The sequence below is a fragment of the Vipera berus genome (assembly GCF_964194415.1).
Source record: "Vipera berus genome assembly, chromosome: 8".
Taxonomy (NCBI): Eukaryota; Metazoa; Chordata; class Lepidosauria; order Squamata; family Viperidae; genus Vipera; species Vipera berus.
The window spans coordinates 15,980,998-16,003,195 of NC_138211.1; the positions used below are offsets into that span (position 1 = coordinate 15,980,998).

Sequence of the window (22,198 nt, forward strand, 5' to 3'; positions counted from 1 at the left end):
ATAGCTGACTCAGGAATTCTGGGAGTTGAAGTCCATGAGTCATAAAAGAGCCGAGGTTGCCTACCCCTGATCTAGGGGAAGAGATTTGAAGAATATTATATGGTGTTGAATTTATATACTTCCTGAATTTGGCAGGCAGATAAGACTTTTCTTTCATTTGTATCTGAAACTTTTTCAAATTTATGAAGTTCTTCATGAAAGTGAAACTAACAGGCTCATTCATTGCTGTCACCTGGCTTGGAAGGGAAGGTTAAGAGGATAACAACTGACCTAATTCAACGGTCATTGAATGACAAGTTGGAGATTTTTGCCAGGAACTTCCTGGTTCATACATAAGCTACTGTGTTTTTACTTGAAAATATTTTACTCTTCTCCTCGGATTATAACTGGTTTAATATTTAATTTGGGCAGGGCTAAGGATTCAACATTTGTATTATACCCTAGATTCCGCAAGCCTGAATTGTATTAACTGATAAACTTTTAAAATGGCATTTAAATATTATCTTAGTGTTTATTGGATGATAGTATCGAAGCAAAATTAACTCTGAGGTTCCCAGACATCAGTTCATAGAAATAAACAATAATTTATCCAGCCAAACTGCCACCTTCTCACGTAGTCCATATAAACCATTTCACTTTGTTATGGGAACCATCTGCTTCCTCTCCACACCTGCTGCGGGGTCCTTGGAAAGGTTTCAAGCTCTCATGGTCTTCAGCAGAATCATAGAGGTTTCGTTTCTCCATCTAACCCATTCTAAAGCAACACCTCCCCACCCCTTACTCTAATGGCAAATTGAAACAAAGAGCCACATAGCTGCCAAAGTTTCATTCTTGACAGGTAGTAAAATACATATACCAAAGTATATAAAAAGGTCAGCGATGAGATTAGGTCATTAGGTCTAACTAGTTTGGGCATGTTAGGGGGGAGCTTTATAGATTTGGAGTTTGAGTAAAATAGTTTAGGTGTATTAAAGATATTAATGGATTGATTCATGTAGGAAAAGAACAGGCAGAACCGGGAGACAGAGTTAAACGTATCATCAGTTAGAATCATTGCATTCCCACACAAGTGCTCCAACTCTCCTTTTTTTACAATCCTGTAATCCCTTAATTCAGAGTCAGGGCGACTGGATGGATCTGAGCATTTACTGGCTGGATGCTTTCCTGACACAATGCGGAGGTCTAACCCCTCCTAAATTCCGCTGGCCCTTATCTGATGCCAATTTAGTACTGGACTTTAGTTGATCAGAATCTCGTGTATAGGCTTGAATAAACCATCTGTGCTACAACCTAATGGGTGGCCTGTTCTTCTCCTAGAATTCACCTGTTTCGTGGCTTGTTCTTACACATTAGTTAAACATCTTGCTATTCAAAATCATGAACCTGCTGCTGAATTTCAGGAGCACAAGCAAGCAGGAGAGTGTAACACGGTTCATCATAGCCTCCTGAGGAGTTGTAATGTATTAATACATGATGGATTTCAGGTTTTCCATCTCTGCCAAATATCACAAAGGCAAAATAATGCTTCGGGAAAAGTAATACGCCTCTGTTAAATGTTAGGGGAAACGGTCCAATAAGAAATGCCATTGAACAGTAGAAGCAATTAGCCAGAGAGGTACCAGGTTTCTTCAACTGCGGTCTAGACGAGCATCTGTCAAAGATGATTTAATCTGGATTCCTGCAATGAGCAAGAGATGGTCCCTTATGCGACTGAAGGTATGCCCAATGGAAAATGAAACATGATTACATAGGATTTTATTGACTATATTCCCTCTTTGACTCTCCTTACCTTCTCTTCCTTGCAAACTTAAGTTTCCCCCACTATACAAAGGTACTCATTTACAACACAACAGTGTTTTTCAACCTCAACACCTTTAAGATGTATGGACTTCAACTCCGAGAACACTGGGAATTGAAGTCCACACATCCCAGAGGTGTCTTGAAAAACATAGATTTACAACATTCTTGGGGAAGGGCTTTGCAGTCTACTTTTCATGGTGGGAAAACCACTTATACTAATGTTATAATATTGTTATCTGTTCTGTTTGTTGTTTTCTATGCTTGTTATTGTTTTTACTCTTGTATTACTCTTGTGAACTATGTAGGATTATGTCACATAAGCTGGGTGGTTGTTTAAATCTTTTAAGCGAATAAATAAGCAAGCAAACAATGGTGTGGCTATTTCCACATACGTATAACAGCCTGCAGCAACAGCTTTCATGATTGCGTCATTGTTGCTCTTTCTAGTACAGCGGTAAGCAGTCTATAGCTGGTATCTGTCTTCCCCAGCACCAATATAACAGGCCAGATCACCCCCACTCCGAAATTTGGTGCAAGAACCCTGATTTTGGTTGTATCTTCAAATGCTTATAGTGGTTCCCCCTCAAAAGGACTTCAAGAGCTGAGTGTAACTTTCCCCTTTCAGCTTTTCCAACAAAATCTGCCAGCTTTTTATGCACGGTTTACTCAACATCTCCACCCACCCCCATATAATAATGATAATGGTGATGGTAATGATGATGATGATGATGATGATGTTGGAAGGGGCCTTGGAGGTCATAGTCAAAACCCCTGCTCAGGCAGGAAACCCTATACCATTTCAGACAAATGGCTGTCCAGTCTCTTCTTAAAAATACTTCTGGAGGCAGATTGTTCCACTGGTTAATTGTTCTAATGGTCAGAACATTTCTCCTTAGTTCAAGGTTGCTTTTCTCTTTGGTTAGTTTCCATCCCTTGCTTCTTGTCCTGCCTTGGGGTGCTTTGGAGAATAGCTTGACTCCCTCTTCTTTGTGGCAGCCCGTGAGATATTGGAAGACTGGTATCAAATCCCCCCTAGTCTTTCTCTTCATTAACCTAGACATACCCAATTCCAGCAACCGTTCCTTATATGTTTTAGCCCCCAGTCCCCTGATCATCTTTGTTGCTCTTCTCTGTACTCATTCTAGAGTCTCAACATCAATGTTTTAACTATAAAAACCATCAGTCCAATCCATCAGTCTATTGGGCTTCTCCCATTCTGCTCTGAGTTCTCTTGACCCTACAACAGATAAGTGGCAGGGATGGGATGGGCAGCTCTTACATTGCTCCTGACAGGCTTTCCAGAAAAACCAGACAGGAAACATGACCAGATTTGCTAATTTTACTTTATTGCAAAGCCTACATTTACAGAATATTGCATATTATCTGAATATAAAGTACAAATCTCTTACTGTCTCCTTTACAGCATGAGAAGCTAGGAAGGATTGCTTCTGAACTCCATTCTCTACCCATTATGTAGCTGTGGGCTAGGCACTCTCTTATCTGCCTAGACAGGGGTAGGCAACCTTGGAGTTGAAGTCCACGAGTCATAAAAGAGCCAAGGTTGCCTATCCCTGGCCTAGGCAGAGCCTCTTTGTACCTGTCAGAATCCATTTATTTTACATTTCATAATTGTATAGGTAGAACAACGTGCTATTTCTGGGGATTCTGCCATCTCTCCGAGGGGGGGGGGAGAGGATGGTTACTAAAGCGATTTTCAAACAACAGGGGATGTTTTAACTGGGGAAGGGAGGGGGGACAGACAGGTCTGGATTGTATCTTCATTTACAACTGAAAAGGAAAGCAATAACCATAAAACTAAGGAGAGTTCCCTTTCCCATGGAAGGACCTGACACCTAGCAACTGATGACAGCCTGACCAAATGGATGAGGGGAGGGGCTGAAATGGGAATGTTTTATATAGGATTGAAATGTAACTTTTGTCAGATTCCGTCTTGTATTCCCACAATCGATTCCATCCTAGTAAACATTTTCCTTGTGGACTAAACTTGCATCCAAGAGTTCTTATTTCCTAAGATGTGGATTGAGGTGGGTCCTGACAGTACCATCTCTCAGGATTTTTCTCACGTAGCATCCTAGTATTTCCTAGAAGAAATCTACATTAATTATATCATATTCCCAGTTTTTAATCCTTTAAAGTAAGGGTCAGAATGAGTGCGTTTAGTCCCGAATGCAGTATTTTGCCTATTAAAGGTTCCCCAACTTTTTTAAAAAAATACAGACCCCCAGAATTCTCACGTTTAGCCCAACAGCACTCTGCTGCTACCTGCCTCCCCTGTTGCTCTTGCAGACAGAATAAACAAACAAAATGTAAAGGTGCAAACAGATGTACCCCGCTGCAAAAAAGTAGCCAGCCTGTTCTGACGGAAAATAACAGACCAGAGATCCAACCGCTCTTTTATATGACACAAATATAGGGAAGTTATGCTCCTATACAGCTTATCAATTGCTTGTTTCACACAAGTGTTTTTTCACATTGATCTACATTATTTCCCTAGAGATTCCCCCCCCCTCTATCATGAACACCCCTTTACATCTTTTTAAATGTTTATTTTAGATTGGGGGGGAAAAAAGATGTTTCTTTTCCCTCTCTTTTCCTTTTACGTAAGCAGCAAGTTGTGTGGGTCAACTCCAATTAGAAGCGAAGATTTAACAACCTCTATTCCCCTAAGGGTTGGTAGAACCCAAAGGCTTTGAAACACAAGAAGCACGTCTGCCTGCATTCAATCTGTGGGAGCTCTTTGAATGAAATAATGAACTTAGACTTGGCTTAGAAATCTTTCCACCCCACCCCCCACCCCGCCCCTCCCCTGGCAATCTTCAAGCCAACTACAAGAAGAGTTCTTTTCTCAGCAAGCCACTCCGCCTCTCTAGTGGCATTTTGGCTCAAGCCAGTAACCTGATAGAAGGCCTTCCCTTAGTTTCAGAGCAGAACAAAGAGCTGTATTGATTGCCCTTGAACCAAACCGCTCGAGCCTTATTACACGGCTGGGGAAAGAAAAGGAAAGAAAGAACAGAAAAGGAGGAGAGAGAGAGAGAGAGAGAAAGAGAGAGAGAAAAGAAAATCACAAAGGATTGCATGGGATAAAGAACTGCCCTCTTTCGAGCTGTGCAATTTAAAAGTGGTATTTGGGCTGCCTTTGGAAGAAAGAGCTGCTTGCTATGCGACCTACTTGCCAAGCTTTGAGCAAAGCAACAGGGACTTTATTGAGAAGAAGTGGAAAGAGGAGAGGACCCTTAAGCAATGCCCAAAGAGAAGGTCCTTCACTGCTACAAAGACCTTTTGATCTCTGGGGAAGTTTTGAGATGCCATGGCTAGATATTAACCATATCAAAGAGGGCAAGATAGGGAAAAAAAAACCGTGCATTTTTGAAGAATAGCCCCAGCATGCTATGCAAATCAAAAGTCAAGTAGCATTAGCAATATTTAATAGTTAGCTACTTGTTTCTGTCTTTATCCGCTTTGCAGGGTAATAAAAACAAGAATCAAAGCTCATATGATATCTTCGATTATTACCGTTGTGGAAAATTTACTGCTGGTACTTTGCGTGGCGACTCTATGGCCCTTCCTTTCAATTCACGCATCATGGCCCTTATTTCAAAGTTCTCTTTTCTTGATCTATACATGGATCAATCACTCAGTCAGTCCACACTTGGCATTAATGTGTGTACACTTTAATAAGTCTATAGAGCATTTTCAGATTTAATCAAGTTGCACACATATTTTGGATGCTCTCTTATATATACTGTGGATCCATTACCAGCTTCTCGCTGAGAAAAAGACCACAGTGACTTAGCTCTAGCAGATAAAAGCGATGCCAGCATAAATGTACGCTTCTAAACTAAAGAAAAGACAGGATCCTAGGCCGTGCATGAATTTTTATGATGAGAGTGCTAGTAAAACCAGCCATGAGGATGGAGAAGTACGAAATCTTGTGAAGACACAGAGCAAAAAGGAAGAAAACAACACATTTTAGGCAGCACTGAAATTTCCCAGACAAAAAAGCCTCTTATTTGCTACATTCCTCCCTTTGCTCAAAGTTATGCCAAGCATAGGGGGAAAAAAAATCAAGCTGAATAGGGAATTCATTGTCTAGGAGAAAAAGCAAACCACAAAGAGAAGCAGACAATGAAGATTGTTAAACGGGGGAGGGGGGCACTTGGGGTGATGGATACGATAAAAATGTTCAACTTGAACTGAGGAAATTAGCTTGCAAGGCTTCAGTTAACCATGAACCCAGAGTGGGGCTCCAGAAAATCACCAGCCTCCTCCACGTAAAAGGAAAGCTTAAAATATGTGGGGCATTATTTCATTATAAACATTTGTATAATCACTGAAAGGTCTTACAACAAGTTACAAAGAAACTTCAGAAGTGGTGCATGTTAAATGTTGTTGTTGTTGTTAGCTGCGAAGTTGTGTCCGACTCATCGCGACCCCATGGACAACGTTCCTCCAGGCCTTCCTGTCCTCTACCATCTTCTAGTGTTCATTTAAGCTCACGCCTACTGCTTCAGTGACTCCATCCAGCCACCCCATCATGAATTACTGCCTTGTCCTGGTGAAGGGGCTTGCGTAATTCAATGAAGCTATGAGCTATGCCGTGCAGGGCCACCCAAGACGGACAGGTCATAGCAGAGAGTTCTGACAAAACGTGATCCACTGGAGAAGGAAATGGCAACCCATTCCAGTATCTTTGCCATGAAAACCCTATGGACAGCACCAAAAGGCATGTTAAACAGCTTATCCTAAAAGTAATTAAGTGTCAGTTGAATCCATGCTCTAGTCCAGGGGTCTTCAAACTTGGCTGTTTTATGACTTGTGGACTTCAACTCCCAGAATTCCTCAGGCAGGCATGCCTGGCTGAGGAATTCTGGGAGTTGAAGTCCACAAGTTATAAAAGGGCCAAGTTTGAAGACTCCTGCTCTAGTCTAATGGATCCAAATACAAATTTGGGAGGAAAAGAATAACTGAAAGGGTGCCAAATTAAACTTAGGTAGTGTGCTATTTAAAGGAGAAGCAGTTAATCAGGAGGAACCTTTTACATGGGGGGGTGGGGGGAAAGGGAAGGAGATGAGGTCAGGATCAGACACAAAGTATTATTTCATAAAACAAATAGGCTAAAGCAAATGAATGGGCTGCCTCTTTAGCCTTCTGATAGGTCCACCAATTCTGGCTCACCTTCTAAGCAAACAAAAATATGTTGTTGCCAGGAGCTAACTTTGACTGGATCACATCAAAACCTGGACTACACTACAGTAACTGTCCCGCCCAATCAACACACCCAATTGTCAGAGATGATGAGGGTGTTTTTTTTTTTACTAAAATTGTCCTGAACAACTCATTTCCTTGGTTTTGCATACGTACTTCATTTACCTTCTAAATGTCTTTCATAATGCATGGATCTGTGTTTAAACTTGCTTATAACGATTTCTTTCCTGTCTATTTTATTTCAGATCTCTGCAATTCATGTATGGTTTTTTTAAGGTACCACCCCACTGTTTTTATGCCAACCCCTTATGTTGTATTGTTGAGAAGCATATCACATTTACAACGACCGCAAACTGAAAATGGACAAAGGCAGTACAGCTAACAATCTGGAACAAAAAGAGGCTAAGAAGGCTTAAGATACACTTATGGTTGGAGAAGATGATTAAAAAACAAACAGAATTGAAACCAGAATTGTTTCTGTCAGGAATGATAGGCCCCAACTATGACAAGGAGAGCGGATACTTAATGTTACATATATTGACAGCAGCGAGAATTAGGTATGCCCAATACTGGAAAAATGAAAAGTTACCAACTGAAGAAGTATTAATCAAGAAAATATTGGATTGTGCAGAAATGGATAGATTAACTTTAGAGATTAAAGAAAAAGGGCATTCAGTTTACTATAGAACTTGGAATAAATTTCATCAATGGATAGATACGCGAGTTAGAGAGAAAGGAATGTGATATGTAACTTTGAATTTATTTGAGTAAGAAAAATACTATACATTGAAAACTTAGTATTGTTTATGATAATTTACTATGCTTATTATTGTTGTCAATTATTACTTTTACCATTTCTATTCATATATATTTCCCCAGACAATATGCTGTTTGCCAAATATTGAATGTTATTGGGGGAAAACCCAACCCTTACCCCCAACCTTCCCTGTACCCTAACCCTAATTCCCACCCCTTAACCCCCCTCCCCAACCCTATAAAAACTAATAAAACTTTTCCAAAGAAAAAGAGGCTAAGAAGTCACCAAGAAGCTACCATAAAAGCAAAGCTGCCCACAGAAGCTTTAGCAACATATGTTGATAGAAAGTTGATTTAATCAACAGCCCAAGTTCTACAAAGAACTGAGATGCAGTGAAAACACATACATCCAGAAGAAGGTGGACAGGTCTTAAAATCACATTGTTAAAAACTGCCATGCCTAGAACTGGCAATTTCCAGCAAAAACCACTGCACCACCACAGCTATATATTTCAGTTTAACAATGCTCCTCCTTATTCAGAGCATTTAACTACCACGTTAGTACTTCAAAGAGACAGTCAGAATTAGGTGCAACAAAGATACTATAGTAATTTCTCTTAGCCAGATAGAACGCACACAAATTCTTCATTTCCCACAATCTGCCAGTAGAATGAAAAGTGCAAGGAAGGCTGGTTACAGCCTTGTAGTAAGAATGGGGGAAAACAAAATGTGAAAAAACAAACACCGCTTGTCCCCAAACAAAATATATAATTCTTGGAGTTGAAGTCCATGTATCTTAAATTTGTCAAGGTTGAGAAACACTGACACAGAGCCTTTGTTTTGTCTAGGTAGCAAGGGAGCAGGGTACATAATTCCCTCAAGCAAAATCCAGCTGTTTTGGAGTCATCTGTATGTCGCTCAGTTATCCTTAATTGAGTACTGTGGAGATCACTGAATTTCAACTCCCCAAATTCTAAATCAAGCTAATTTTGTTGTTCAAAATTGGACTGCACACTAGCCCATTGCTTCCCTCCAGTTTACTTTTTTCCCAAAAACTTGCTGAGCAAAAAAGAGAGCAATCAGAAGGACGGGAAAATAAATGACCCTCTAATAAAAGGATCTGGAGCAAAATGAAATTGTTTAGATTTACAACAGATTTCTTACTATTTACCCATCACTCACATTATAATAAGTCAATACTCTATTATCCTTAGCTGTGCTTAATCATCACACGACTATTTTAGTTCCCTTCTTCAAGAGTTTCTGTTAAAAAAAAGAGATAATTCTACAAACCCCGGAGTTCCTCTCTCTGCAGATAGCGTTGCACTGCTTCGTAAACAAGAGGCTTTTAAAATTAAGCAGTGAAAGCCAAACAACCAAATGAAGCCTATGTGCCATAGCCAAGAGCCCTGGGTAACGTGGCTTGGCAGAGAAAGATCATCCCGATGGGATTTTCTCCAAGGTAAATCCAGGTGTTTATTGATCCAGTTGATTGCCCCACCCAGACACTGATTCAGAATATGCACTACTTTACAGGGATTTTTTTAAAAAAAGAAGGTGGTGTTGAATGACATCAATATGTTGTTAACAACAACAAGTCAAATCTCTGTATGAAATCACTCAACACTGCCCATTAGATGTTAAGCAGTTTGAGAGATAACAAAATACCCTGTGGAGCCACAATTTAACTGCCTGCCAGAGAGAAGGCAACCATGCCCTATCATTAATTTATTCAACTCAACATCTAAGTAAGATGGAGAGATTCAAGAGAGGGAGGTAAAATGAAGAATGAAGCCAAACGACGAGAATGATGTTTACCAGCCGCAAACACAGGGCAACTGAATCCTTTCCACTTCTAATGCATAAGGTGCAAGGAACCTTTCAAACCACCCTGGGTTGGACTTGGAATCAACTCTGAATTGCTATGATTTTTTTTTTAATGAAGTACATGTTAAACAGCCAGTCTGGTCTAATGTTAAGGTGCCAGGCTGGAAACCAGGAGTCTGTGAGTTCTAGTCCCATTTTAGGCATAAGAACTGACTGGGAGACTTTGGGCCAGTCGCTCTGTCTCAGCCCAACTCACCTGGCAGGGTTGCTGTTGTTGGGAAAAATAAGGGGAGGGAGGAGCCAGCCTTCCATCCTTCCGAGGTCAATAAAATGTGGAGCCAGATTGTTGGAGGCAATATGCTGATGTTGTGAACTGCTCAGAGAGTGCTATAAAGCACTATAGTGTAGAGTGGTATATAAGTTTAAAAGCTATTGCTATAAAAAACAATAAAGGGTGGACTAAAAATATAAATAAATGAATTAAATAAAATGAGGTAGGAGGAATGAGAGAGAAGAAGTTGTCCTAGGTAAAATATTGAATGTTTGGAAGAGAAGAACATTTTTTGCCGCAGGTCATGAAAACAAGATATAGAGCAAAGCTAGGGTTGAATCTTCTTCTGCAGTGGGAACCTCCTGGGTAATTATACCATACTGCCAGGGTTCCAATTTAGTTGTAGATGTACTGTACTCTGTTGTTTGCCTTACACAATGGTATCTCCACTCTCCTTCCATCCACTCTTACTCTGATTTAAGATAAGAACACTCCCAGGTTGATTACATAGGCTATATTCTACTTTATGCCTTGGCTTTAAGTGATACCATCAAGGTCAGATTTGTGGTTGTGGATATGTGGTGGGGGGGAGGGAGAGGAGAAGAGGTTAGCCCCCCCCAATCAACAGAAAGAGCTAGGGTAGGGGGTTCCCAAAAATAAAGTAGAACATGTCCTACGTAAAGGATAATCCTCATAGGATGCCTAGTATAGATGTAAAATACTTTAACGAAAAGAAGGACTGGGGTGACATGATAGCAGTGTTCCACTATCTAAGGGACTGCCACAAAGAAAAGGGGGTCAACCTATTCTCCCAAAGAGAAGAAGAAATGGACAGAAGCTGGAAATAAGGAGAAATTTCCTGAGAGTTAGATCAATCACTCAGTGGAACAATTTGCCTTCAGAAGTTGTGGGCGCTACATCACTGGAGGTTTTAACAAAGAGGTTGGACAGCCATTTGTCTGAAATGGCATAGGGTCCCTCGCTTGAGCAGGGGGTTGGATAAGAAGACCTCCAAGGTCCCTTCCAAGTGCTATTCTGTTATTCTATACTGTCATACCAGACTTTCTGTTTACATGTCAAAGAACAAGAGACCATCATCTGCTACTCCTTGCACAAAATACTACTAAGCTCTTTAAGGCAGTGTTTGATAACAGTCATCAATGCAGTTTAGGCCAACATGTAGTTTGGAGAGCCCAAGAAAGTTCAAATACAACTTAAGGATCTCTCTTCCCACCAAATGTGGCCACCTCCCACGTTTTGCCCCAAGGCAACAGCTTTGTTCTACCTCATAAATTTAGAGCCATTGCAAAATGCATCATTTAACATGTCACAGCATAACTTCTTGATTACATTGAGATACCTTTGCTTTTTCATTCGTGCTCTAAAAATAAGAGATTGTTGTCTCACTCACCAAAGCGTCTGAGCAGTGGCAGTTCCAAATTGGATCCTCAACTCATAAACCAGCAATTACAAATTGCTCCATTACCCCCAAAATATGCACAAATTATGCTCTTAAGAGAAATTACCTCCGGTTTAAGAACCACCAAGCTAGAATATAGTCTTCAAATAGAGCAGCTATTTTCCATGGATCAAAGTCAGCATTATCTTCCAAGTCAAAAGTTGCGAATGATAATATTATAAATATTAATGATTAGCCTGATTATTTCAGAATTTCAAGGATGGGAAAGATATTGAGAAGTCTCTGAGCAGCAAATCATTCCTACGCTGTATATTATTCTTGCTTTGGTTGAATTGTCTATTGTAGATTATAGAGTTATAAGCAAGCTTCCAATTAAATTCTTTTGTTTTATTTCTTTCTGACAGAATCGAGTGGCAAAGACTTCACTGGATCCATCTCCATCAAGAAAACAGATTTTTTTTTAAAGTAAACAGAATAAGCAAATTACAAAGATGGGGAAAATCCTGTCTTACAACCAGAGGTGACATTACTGTGGAATACTATTAAAAAGCTTCATTAGCAGCAATTTGTAAAATATTCGGGACCATATTGGAGTACCCTGAAACACTTTGAGGAGATTTATATGCAGAAGCTGCTAAACTGAACCCAGAATGGCCTGATCAGCATGTCCTGGGAGAAATAAAGTAGTGCCCCAGAATTCTACTTTTTAAACTCATTCCCTATATAAAGCAGATCTTGATTTCTTTCTGCAATTAATGATTGGTTTTATAAGAGCTGTGGTGGCACAGTGGTTAGAATGCAGTATTGCAGGCTAATTCTGCTGACTGCAGCTGGACAGTTCGATTCTCACCGGCTCAAGGTTGACTCAGCCTTCCATCCTTCCAAGGTTGGTAAAATTAGGACTGAGATTATTGGGGGCAAATATGCTGACTCTGTAAACTGCTTAGAGAGGGCTGTAAAGCACTGTGAAGCTGTACTTTTTCTGCTGCTGCTGTTCTAGTCTTCCAAAGAGACAACTAATTTCCCATTTAACTGGAATATTTTCCAAGGTCACTCATTCATTCACAGAATCATAGGAGTGGAAGAACCTTGCAGGTCTTCTAATCCAATCTCCTGCCCGAGGCAGGATACCTTAGCTCCAATGACACCATACCAAGAGCATCTAACTATATATCAACAATATTAATTAAAACTGAAAAGCCATACGGGAAAGCCAGCTCATCAATGACTCACTGGAAGACAAAGACTAACTTGAAGGTGTGCAGATTAAATATGGTTTTTGTTTCCATTTAGATAAGGCAGCGAGCCATCTTCATATATACACTGCAAGTAAGTTCAGAACTTGATAACAGGGCATCTTTACTGAATCAACATAAGCTCAGAGAAAGTGAGAAACTATGCTGTTCATCCATATTGACCTAGGGGTCATTCTGAAGTAAAAGCTAGACATCAACGTTTGACCGCTAAATCTGAAGATTGATCAAGCCAAAGAAACATTTTCTCACTTAGATGCTAGTTCATATTCCTCAACAACAGAAGTTGGCAGCTTTTATATAACTGCAGACGATGCACTAAAAAATGTCAGTCAAGGTCTTGTATCACCAAGACAGAAAAAAAGGGATTTTCCATTCATTTCTCCCACTGGGGAACTGCATTAAATGGTAATAGGAAGCTTAACACAATTCTCCTCTTTTGTCTTTTTTTGGTTTGTCATCAAAACAAGAGGAGTCCAAGGGCTGCTCAAAAATCAGCTCAGATTACATTTATTTGGCCACAAATTTAAGGGACAGCACGTAATCTTTTAAACTTTCCTCCTTTTGCGGGCAAGCATTTATCTACTCAAAATTTTCCCTAAAAGACACCAAATTTCCACTTAAAATTCCCACATTAGTCACCCAACCTAAAAGGATGGGAAATAGGCACCGGGAAATAACACGCTTCCAATATAATATAACTGAAACATACTGACATTTTTCTACAGTTATTGTACACACACTAGCGAGGCTTAAATGACCTTGTAGTTTGGTGTGGTGTGGGAACCCTGCCTTTATCTTAGCATGTTGTTCAATTAGTCAATTCCATTAATTTATTTATTTATTTTATTTATTTTAATCCCATTTATATCCCGCCCTTCTCCAAAGACTCAGGGCGGCTTACAAGCTTAGCAGTAGCCTTCATTCTATGTATATGCCTGCTTATTAGGGCTTTCACACACACCCCAAGCAGCATTATTACAAAGTCAGCTTAATTGCCCCCAACAACTGCAGGTTTGTTTCTTTGGGCAATGATACTATGTCAACCAAACCCTTGTGTTCTCTTTGGTTTAGTGTGTAGCATGAACTGTTTAAGCTGCAGTTAGCAGAACCTCTATTTCATATTTTCTATTTTTGTCATTCTTATCGTCAGAAGTTTTGAGAGAGAAAAAGAATTTCTTTTCTCTCTTCTTTTCTACACCTCTCCTTGCACCTTTCCCTCCCCTTTCTCTCCTATTTTTCTGTATTTTTGCATTTTATATTACAAACTAATAAAAATGGCAAAAAGTTTTGAAAGAGAGAAATAGATCGAGATTTCACAAACTGCAATCTTATATACAGTTCTCAACTTCAGACTGTTTGTTTAACAAGCATTTGAAGTTACGGCAGTGCTGAAAAAAGCGACTTACGGACTGGTCCTCCACTTAAAACCGTTGTTGCAATGATGATAAAATTGGATGCTTGCCAATCAGCATGCATTCACAATGGCTTCAGTGTCCTGAGGTCACATGATTCCTATCAGTGATCTTCCCAGGCTCACAAGATTGTCAGATCTTCTGACAAGCAAAGTCAGTGGAGAAAGCTGGTTTTGCTTAATAACTGTGGCAATAAAGGTCAAAAAATTAGATGTGACTTGCTTAATGAACACATTGCACACCCCTGGAAATGTTGTGCCCAACTGGGGTCATAAGCTGAGGACTCCCTGTATAGATGTTGGGATGCAATTCCATTGAATTTGATAGTGTTTTCTCCAGACAAAGTTGCAGTTGGTTAATCACTAGAGCAGGGGTTCTCAACCTTGGCAACATTAAGACTTGTGGACTTCAGCTTTGCTGGCTGAGGAATTCTGGGAGTTGAAGTCCACAAGTCTTAAAGTAGCCAAGGTTGAGGAACCCTTCACTAGAGGATCTAAATAATACTATACTTCAGTTGTACTCTATCTCAAAATACATCAATACACTCCGTTGCTAACCCTTTCTTCTGCTTTGTGTTCTTACGTTAATTTGAAGTGATGGTTAAATACATAAAGAGTTCCTCTTTTTTCAAAGTTCCTATATATTAGATTCAGTTTTAGTCACTTAATATATTCACTGAAAATCAATGGAACTTCAGTTAGCCGTGACTAATTTACCACACTGATTTCAATGTGTCCGCCGTAAGCATGATCCTGACTCAAACTCTATGATTCAATTGGTCCTAAATTTCACAACTGGGGAGAAATAATTCATATTTATAAACAGGATAATAGATACTTTGAAATTTCTAATTTTCATAATATTACTGAGGCAAACATTATTTGGACCGTTATCCAGCCACTTAAACAGGTATTTTTAAAAAAAAAATCAGAAAGGTGAACCAGTACAGACTTTGATAGGGTTTTTTTTGGATTATTGTCAATATGTCCTTATGTTTTTTGGGCTATTATTTGATTTGTCAAAAACAGAGGTGGAGGGGGGAGCATAGGTAGTCCTCAACGTATGGCCACAGTTGAGCCCAAAATTTCTTTTGCTAAGTGAGGCAGTTGCTGAGTGAGTTTTGCCTCATTTTACAACCTTTCTTGCTAGAGTTGCAAAGTGAATCACTGCAGCTGTTCAGTTGGTAACACGGTTGTTAAGTGAATATGGCTTCCTCACTGACTTTGCTGGTCATGGACACTGCAAACGTCATAAAGATGAGTCACTTGCCAAGCATCTGATTATTGATTACATGACCATGGGGATGCTGCAACAGTTGTGTGAAAAATGGTCATAAGTCACTTTTCCCAGTGCCATTGTAACTTTCAAGGATCACTAAGTGAACTGTTGTAAGACAAGGACCACCTATATCTATTTGGATCATTCATTAGTTACTGCTTATTTCCCCATACATTCAAACAATCTATGGAACCATGGTTTGTTTAAACATGCCTTACTGAATTGGCTGGGCTTGTACAACCTGCTACATTGTAGACCACAGATTGCCAACTGTAATAGGTAGCGACACACAGCTCCCAAAAACTAAATCATCCAGATTAAGGCATAAATGGATCTACCACTCACCCAGTGTACATACTTGCTCTTAGCTGAGTATTTGATTGAAGACCTTTTAAGTCTATTGTCGCTACCACTGTTTCTAATTGTTTAATTGACCTTTCTTCTGCTTTGGCTGTACCAATGGTACATGCTATTGTTCCTTCCAAGCTAAGAAAGCACCAGTTCACACACAAGGAGGAAATGTAAGTAGTAACTTTGGAGGGAAAATCAAGAATTGCAGAAGTACAAAAGTTTTGTTGGAAACAACAACAATTCTAATGGGGAATTTCCCAAACAACTCACTGAAGATTCAATAATGCAGCTTCCCTAAGAATTAGAATCACTTCAATATCTGTGAAACTGGAAATGCTAATTACCCCAAATGGAACATCAACAGAAGTTGTAGGTATAAATGGTAGCAAAAGACAAATTATATATATATTATTTAACACAGGAAATGATAAAAACTCAACATTATCATCCAATAATGTTCAACAGTAAAAATCTCAGCATCCATCCAAAGATCCACATCTTCTATGTATCACCAATATACTCTGAGACAAAGAATCCAAATACAGATTTCCAGAAATATCCTTCTACAATTTTCCAGTCAAGTGACAGAAGTGATAGAATGTACATTTTATCTGTGACATTTTGAATCCAACGGTCCCATTAACTAAAGGTGTTGTCCATGGGTATTAAATATTCTCCAGGAAGGAAAAGATATATTAAGTCAGAGGAGTCTTGTGGACTTCAGCTCCCAGAATTCCCCATTCATCTATTTATCCATCCATTCATGCTGCCTGGGGAATTCTGGCAGTTGAAGCCCACAAATCTGAAAGTTGCCAAGGTTGAAAACCTGTGTACTAAGTGCAGCCATCCACAAAATCTATACAGGTTACCTAAATATATACTTAAAGATATAACTCAAATTTTGGGATATCCAGAACTCCATCTTTAACTAACAAGTGTATCTCCTTAAAAAGATATGATTCCAAGGGAGGGTTGGGCAAATGACAGAAGATTGTACTATTAATGCAAGCAATTCTGAGATCAGTAGAAATTTTTCAGTTCTGGTACCTTAATTCAGATGCTGGTAGAAAAGAACAATGGAAGACGGTGATTGTCTTCACGTATGGATGTCAAATTTCCAAGGAGCAGTAGGCCAGCCATGCTGGCTGAATTCATATAATGCGCTAAACCAGGGGCCTTCAAACTTGGCCCTTTTATGACTTGTGGACTTCAACTCCCAGAATTCCTCAGCCAGGCATGCTGGCTGAGGAATTCTGGGTATTGAAGTCCACAAGTCATAAAAGGGCCAAGTTTGAAGACCCCTGCGCTAAACCTTAACTCCAGTTTACCAAATCCAAAAACAAGCCAGGGCAAAACAAGCAAGCTTTCTAAGGACTTCATGATTATACTCCTTCAACACACCAAAATGCATCTAGTCTTGTTTATTATGGCAACTCAGCCATTTTGACAAGAGAATTAAAAGGCTTTGTGTTTTTTCCTAAGATCCATAGAAATCAAAGGAGAGTCCCAGTCCTGGCAATAATATCAATAAGACTGAAAAATTTCATAAAGAAAATGTTAAGTGCTAGTGACTGTATGCTGGAAAAAGATAGCAAGATACAGGTAACAGAATAACAGAGTTGGAGGTCTTCCAGTCTAACCCCCTACTCAGGCAGGACACCTTATATCATTTCAGACAAATGGTTGTCCAGTCTCTTCTTAAAAACTTCCAGTGTTGGAGCATTCACAATTTCTGATTGTTCTTAACTGTCAGGAAATTTCTTCTTAGTTCCAGGTTGCTTCTCTCTTTGATTAGTTTTCACCCTTTGCTTCTTCTCCTGCTCTCAGGTGCTTTGGAGAATAGCTTGACTCCCTCTTCTTTGAGGCAGCCCCTGAGATATTGGAACACTGCTAGCATGTCCTCTCTCATCCTTCTCTTCATTAAACTAGACATACCCAATTCCAGCAACCGTTCCTTATTATGTTTAGTCTTCAGACCCCTCAATTTACAACTATTTGTTTAGCAACTGTTTGAAGTAATAATAGCAGTGAAAAAAGGGACCTTACAGTCAGTCCTCACACTTAGAACTCTTGCAGCATCCCACGGTTACATGATCTTGGCAACCAGCAGATATTTATGATGCTTGCAGCATCCTGGGGTGTTGGATTGCCGTTTACAATCTTCTTAGCGGATTTCCGACAAGCAAAGTCAATGGGGGAGCTGGATTCACTTAGCAAACATATAATTCACTTAACAATTGCAGTGATTCACTTAACAACCATAGCAAAAAAAAAAGCTGTTCCAACTCTGCTGACTTATTAGGAAGTGCTGACTTATTAGGAACCTGAAATATATATATATATATATATATATATATATATATATATATATATATATATATATATATATATATATATATATATATATATATATATATATATATATATATATATATATATATATATATATATATATATATATATATATATGTATATATGTATATATGTATATATGTATATATGTATATATGTATATATGTATATATGTATATATGTATATATGTATATATATATGTATATATATATTTTGTTGTTGTTAGCTGCGAAGTCGTGTCCGACCCATCGCGACCCTATGGACAACATTCCTCCAGGCCTTCCTGTCCTCTACCATCTTCTGGAGTCCATTTAAGCTCACGCCTACTGCTTCAGTGACTCCATCCAGCCACCTCATTCTCTGTCGTCCCCTTCTTCTATTGCCCTCGATCTTTCCCAGCATTAGGCTCTTCTCCAGTGAGTCCTTCCTTCTCATTAGGTGGCCAAAGTACTTGAGTTTTAGCTTCAGGATCTGGCCTTCTAAAGAGCAGTCAGGATTGATCTCCTCTAGGACTGACCGGTTTGATCGCCTTGCGGTCCAAGGGACTCGCAGGAGTCTTCTCCAGCACCACAGTTCAAAGGCCTCAATTCTTTGGCGCTCAGCCTTTCTTATGGTCCAACTTTCACTGCCATACGTTGCAACTGGGAAGACCATAGCCTTGACTATACGCACTTTTGTTGACAGGGTGATGTCTCTGCTTTTTAGTGTGCTGTCTAGATTTGCCATGGCTTTCCTCCCCAGGAGCAAGCGTCTTTTAATTTCTTGGCTACAGTCCCCATCTGCAGTGATCTTGGAGCCCAGGAAAATAAAATCTGTCACTACCTCCATTTCTTCCCCATCTATTTGCCAGGAATTGAGAGGGCCAGATGCCATGATCTTGGTTTTCTTAATGTTAAGTTTCAACCCAAGTTTTGCACTTTCCTTCTTCACCTGCAACAAGAGGCTCTTTAGTTCTTCTTCACTTTCTGCCATTAGAGTGGTATCATCTGCGTATCTTAGGTTATTGATATTTCTTCCGGCAATCTTAATTCCAACTTTTGATTCATCTAGCCCTGCCTTTCTCATGATGTGCTCTGCATATAAGTTAAATAGGCAGGGCGACAGTATACAGCCTTGCCGGACTCCTTTCCCAATTTTGAACCAATCAGTGGTTCCGTGTCCAGTTCTCACTGTTGCTTCTTGACCCGCATATAGGTTTCTCAAGAGACAAATAAGATGGTCTGGTACTCCCATCTCTTTAAGAACTTGCCACAGTTTGTTATGATCCACACAATCAAAGGCTTTAGCATAGTCAATGAAGCAGAAGTAGATGTTTTTCTGGAACTCCCTAGCTTTCTCCATGATCCAGCGTATGTTGGCAATTTGATCTCTAGTTCCTCTGCCTCTTCGAAATCCTGCCTGCACTTCTGGTAGTTCTCGATCCACATACTGCTGAAGTCTAGCTTGTAGGATTTTAAGCATGACTTTACTAGCATGAGAAATGAGTGCAATGGTGCGATAGTTTGAACATTCTTTGGCACTGCCTTTCTTTGGAATTGGAATGTAAATATATGTATATATGTATATATGTATATATATATGTATATATATATGTATATATATATATATATATATATATATATATATATGTATATATGTATATATGTATATATGTATATATGTATATATATATGTATATGTATATATATATATATATGTATATATATATATATATATATTTGGTGGTGGGGAATATGCAGCTTCAGGCCTATTCATGATTTTCAATGGAATTATTACACATTACAAGATGTGAATCAAAGAGGTCCTGACATTGGAAATATTTCAGTCATCAATTAGTGGCTGCTACTGGCTTGGAAACTGCTCCTAAGGCACAGGATCTTTTATTTGAGGAAAGCACCAGAAGTTGGCACACATCTTCTTCACTTTTGCCTATCCACCTTGATTTCCAAGTAACCAGCTCTCAGAAGAAAAGGCCAGATATAATAAAGTAAACCTGATGGTGAAGGAAAAAAACCAGAAGGAGTGGTAGGAGGAGTTTCCAGGTCTTGTTTGGGCTAAAAGTGACCCTGAGTTCTGGGAAAACTCAAGATAATGATGGCTCATCAGACTAGATCCAGGAACTGCACACAAAACACTTGATAGCGGAGCAGGGGGGGTGTAGAAAATTCTTCTAAGGAGAAATCTCCTGACAATCACAGCAATCAATCGGTGGAATGGCTTGCCATCAGAAATTGTGGGTGCTCCAATCCTGGAGGCTTTTAAGAAGAGATTGAACAACCATTTGCCCGAAACGGTATAGGGTTTCCTGTTTGAGCAAGGGTTGAACTAGAAGACCTCAAGGTCCCTTCCAACTCTTGTTATTCTGCGAAAATGGCTTAAGGAGAAAGGTAGTGCTGAGCTGCGATTTAATTTCTGATGGACTAAGGGACATGGCAAGGTGGCCTTGTGCATAGCATCAAGGTCAAGGGTGCATTGTTTGAGTACACCCCCTTTCATCAACCCTCCCCCACCCCAAACCAGCCCATGTCTGTGTTTCCCATTAATTAATCTGAAGTAACTGAATACTTATGGTTGAGTGCCTCCCATCAGGCTGTGCCACCTCTGCACTGGAGGTTAATTAAGCCACCACAAACAATATTCCAACCCCCCCTCCCTTTGTTTTCTTTCTTTGCAGCCCCAAAGGTGACTCAGAAGCTCCCTGACACTAAAAAAAAATAAAATCTCATGGGGTGGGGGGGGAAAGGAAAACAAAACAATCTGTGGGGTCCTTGCACTCTCTGGACTAGTTTGCTTGCAGATGTTTCATTACCCAACTAGGTAACATCATCAGGATATGTTACAATGTAATTATTAATTATTTGCACAAGCAAAATACAAGCACAGCAAACCAGACCACAGACACGGTGAGGAGGCTGCATATGATTATCTTTATACAGCGCATCATAGACTGATGATGTTACCTAGTTTGGGTAATGAAACATCTGCACAAAAACAGCCAAGTTCAGAGAGCACAAAGGACCCCCCAGTTTTAACCCTGGGCTACAAATATTCCCCTCTATGGACAAAACAATCTATTCCCCTTTCTGAGCTACTCAACAGATAAAAAGCACTTTAAAGGAGAACTAAACAGCCGTGTCTGTCTTTGTGTGTGTGTGTGTGTGTGTGAGAGAGAGAGAGAGAGAGAGAGAGAGAGAGAGAGAGAGAGAGAGAAAACAGCTGGTTCCAACTCCCATCTGTCTACCTGCTGGCTGGGGATGATGGGAACAGTGGCCCTGCCCATCTTGAAGGCGCTTTGGCAAACTTGGGGGGGGGGGGGGAAATAAAGAGAGGCTGCGAGAAAGTGCAGGAGAGGAGGGAGGGAAAAAAAAGCAGCGGAGGGTGGGGTCACGTTTCCCATTCCCCGGCTGCGAACCGACCAGGATGGCACCCGAAACCGGAATCCCTCAAGCCGAGTATCCGAGCGGGAGTTGAACCCTCTCGAGCCGAGCACGAAGGAGGAGAGAAAAGGAACAGAAGGAGGCGAGCTGATGGGAGGAAGAAGGAGGGGAAAAAAAAGAGAGAGAGAGACAGATCCGCCCCGCAATCTGTGGACTGCATGGGAAAGTTCCAGGCGAGGGACGGGCCGGCGACACGCATCCTGCACGTGGGAAACAGGGAGGCGCGCGCGGGTGGGGGGGGGGAAAGGAGCTCAGAGTGGCCCCCGGGTACTCACCCACGCCATACTTCTCCCGCTTGGTGGGGATCCAGCGAGCCATGCCGATGCTGGACTGCGGGCGGAGCTTGGCCGAGCCCGCCGCCCCGGCTGCTGCTGCTTGCTGTTGTTGCTTGCTGCTCTTGGCCGAGCCCGGGCTCCGCTTCGCCCAGCCAAGGCGCTTCAACCTCCGCCGGCCTCGTTGGCCTCCAGCTCGCCTGCCATAGTTGGAGTTAAGCCGCTTCTCGGGTTCCCTGGCTGGCTGGTCGGCCGGCCGCTGCGCCTTCCCCGTTTCTTCTCTGCCCAAGTTTTAATTCTCCAGCCGCCGCCGCCGCCGCCGCCTCCCGGGCAGCTTTGGGAACTCCAGCGGCCCGCCTTCCACCGAGGGCAGCGAGACGAGCAAAGGGCGGGCGCTCTCCGCCTCTGCCGGGCGGGATCACCTGCTCCGACGGCCTCTCTCTTCCCCCTGCCCGGCATGGGAAGGACTCGGCCGCTCAGGACGCCGCCTTCCTGGGTGCGCTCCGGCTCCGGACGTTAGCGCGAGGCCGGGCTGCCGG

General features: G+C 40.9%; 1 protein-coding gene across 1 annotated transcript in view; it reads right to left on the bottom strand.

Annotated features, from left to right (window-relative positions):
* DOCK5 (dedicator of cytokinesis 5) overlaps positions 1–21,964 on the bottom strand; it is a 107,443-nt gene extending 85,479 nt beyond the window's left edge. The window contains exon 1 of the mRNA XM_081334055.1: positions 21,663–21,964. Within this exon, the coding sequence (XP_081190181.1) occupies positions 21,663–21,705 (43 nt within the window). The 5' untranslated portion in view covers positions 21,706–21,964. The remainder of the gene's footprint in view (positions 1–21,662) is intronic.
* Between the last annotated feature and the right edge of the window lie 234 nt (positions 21,965–22,198).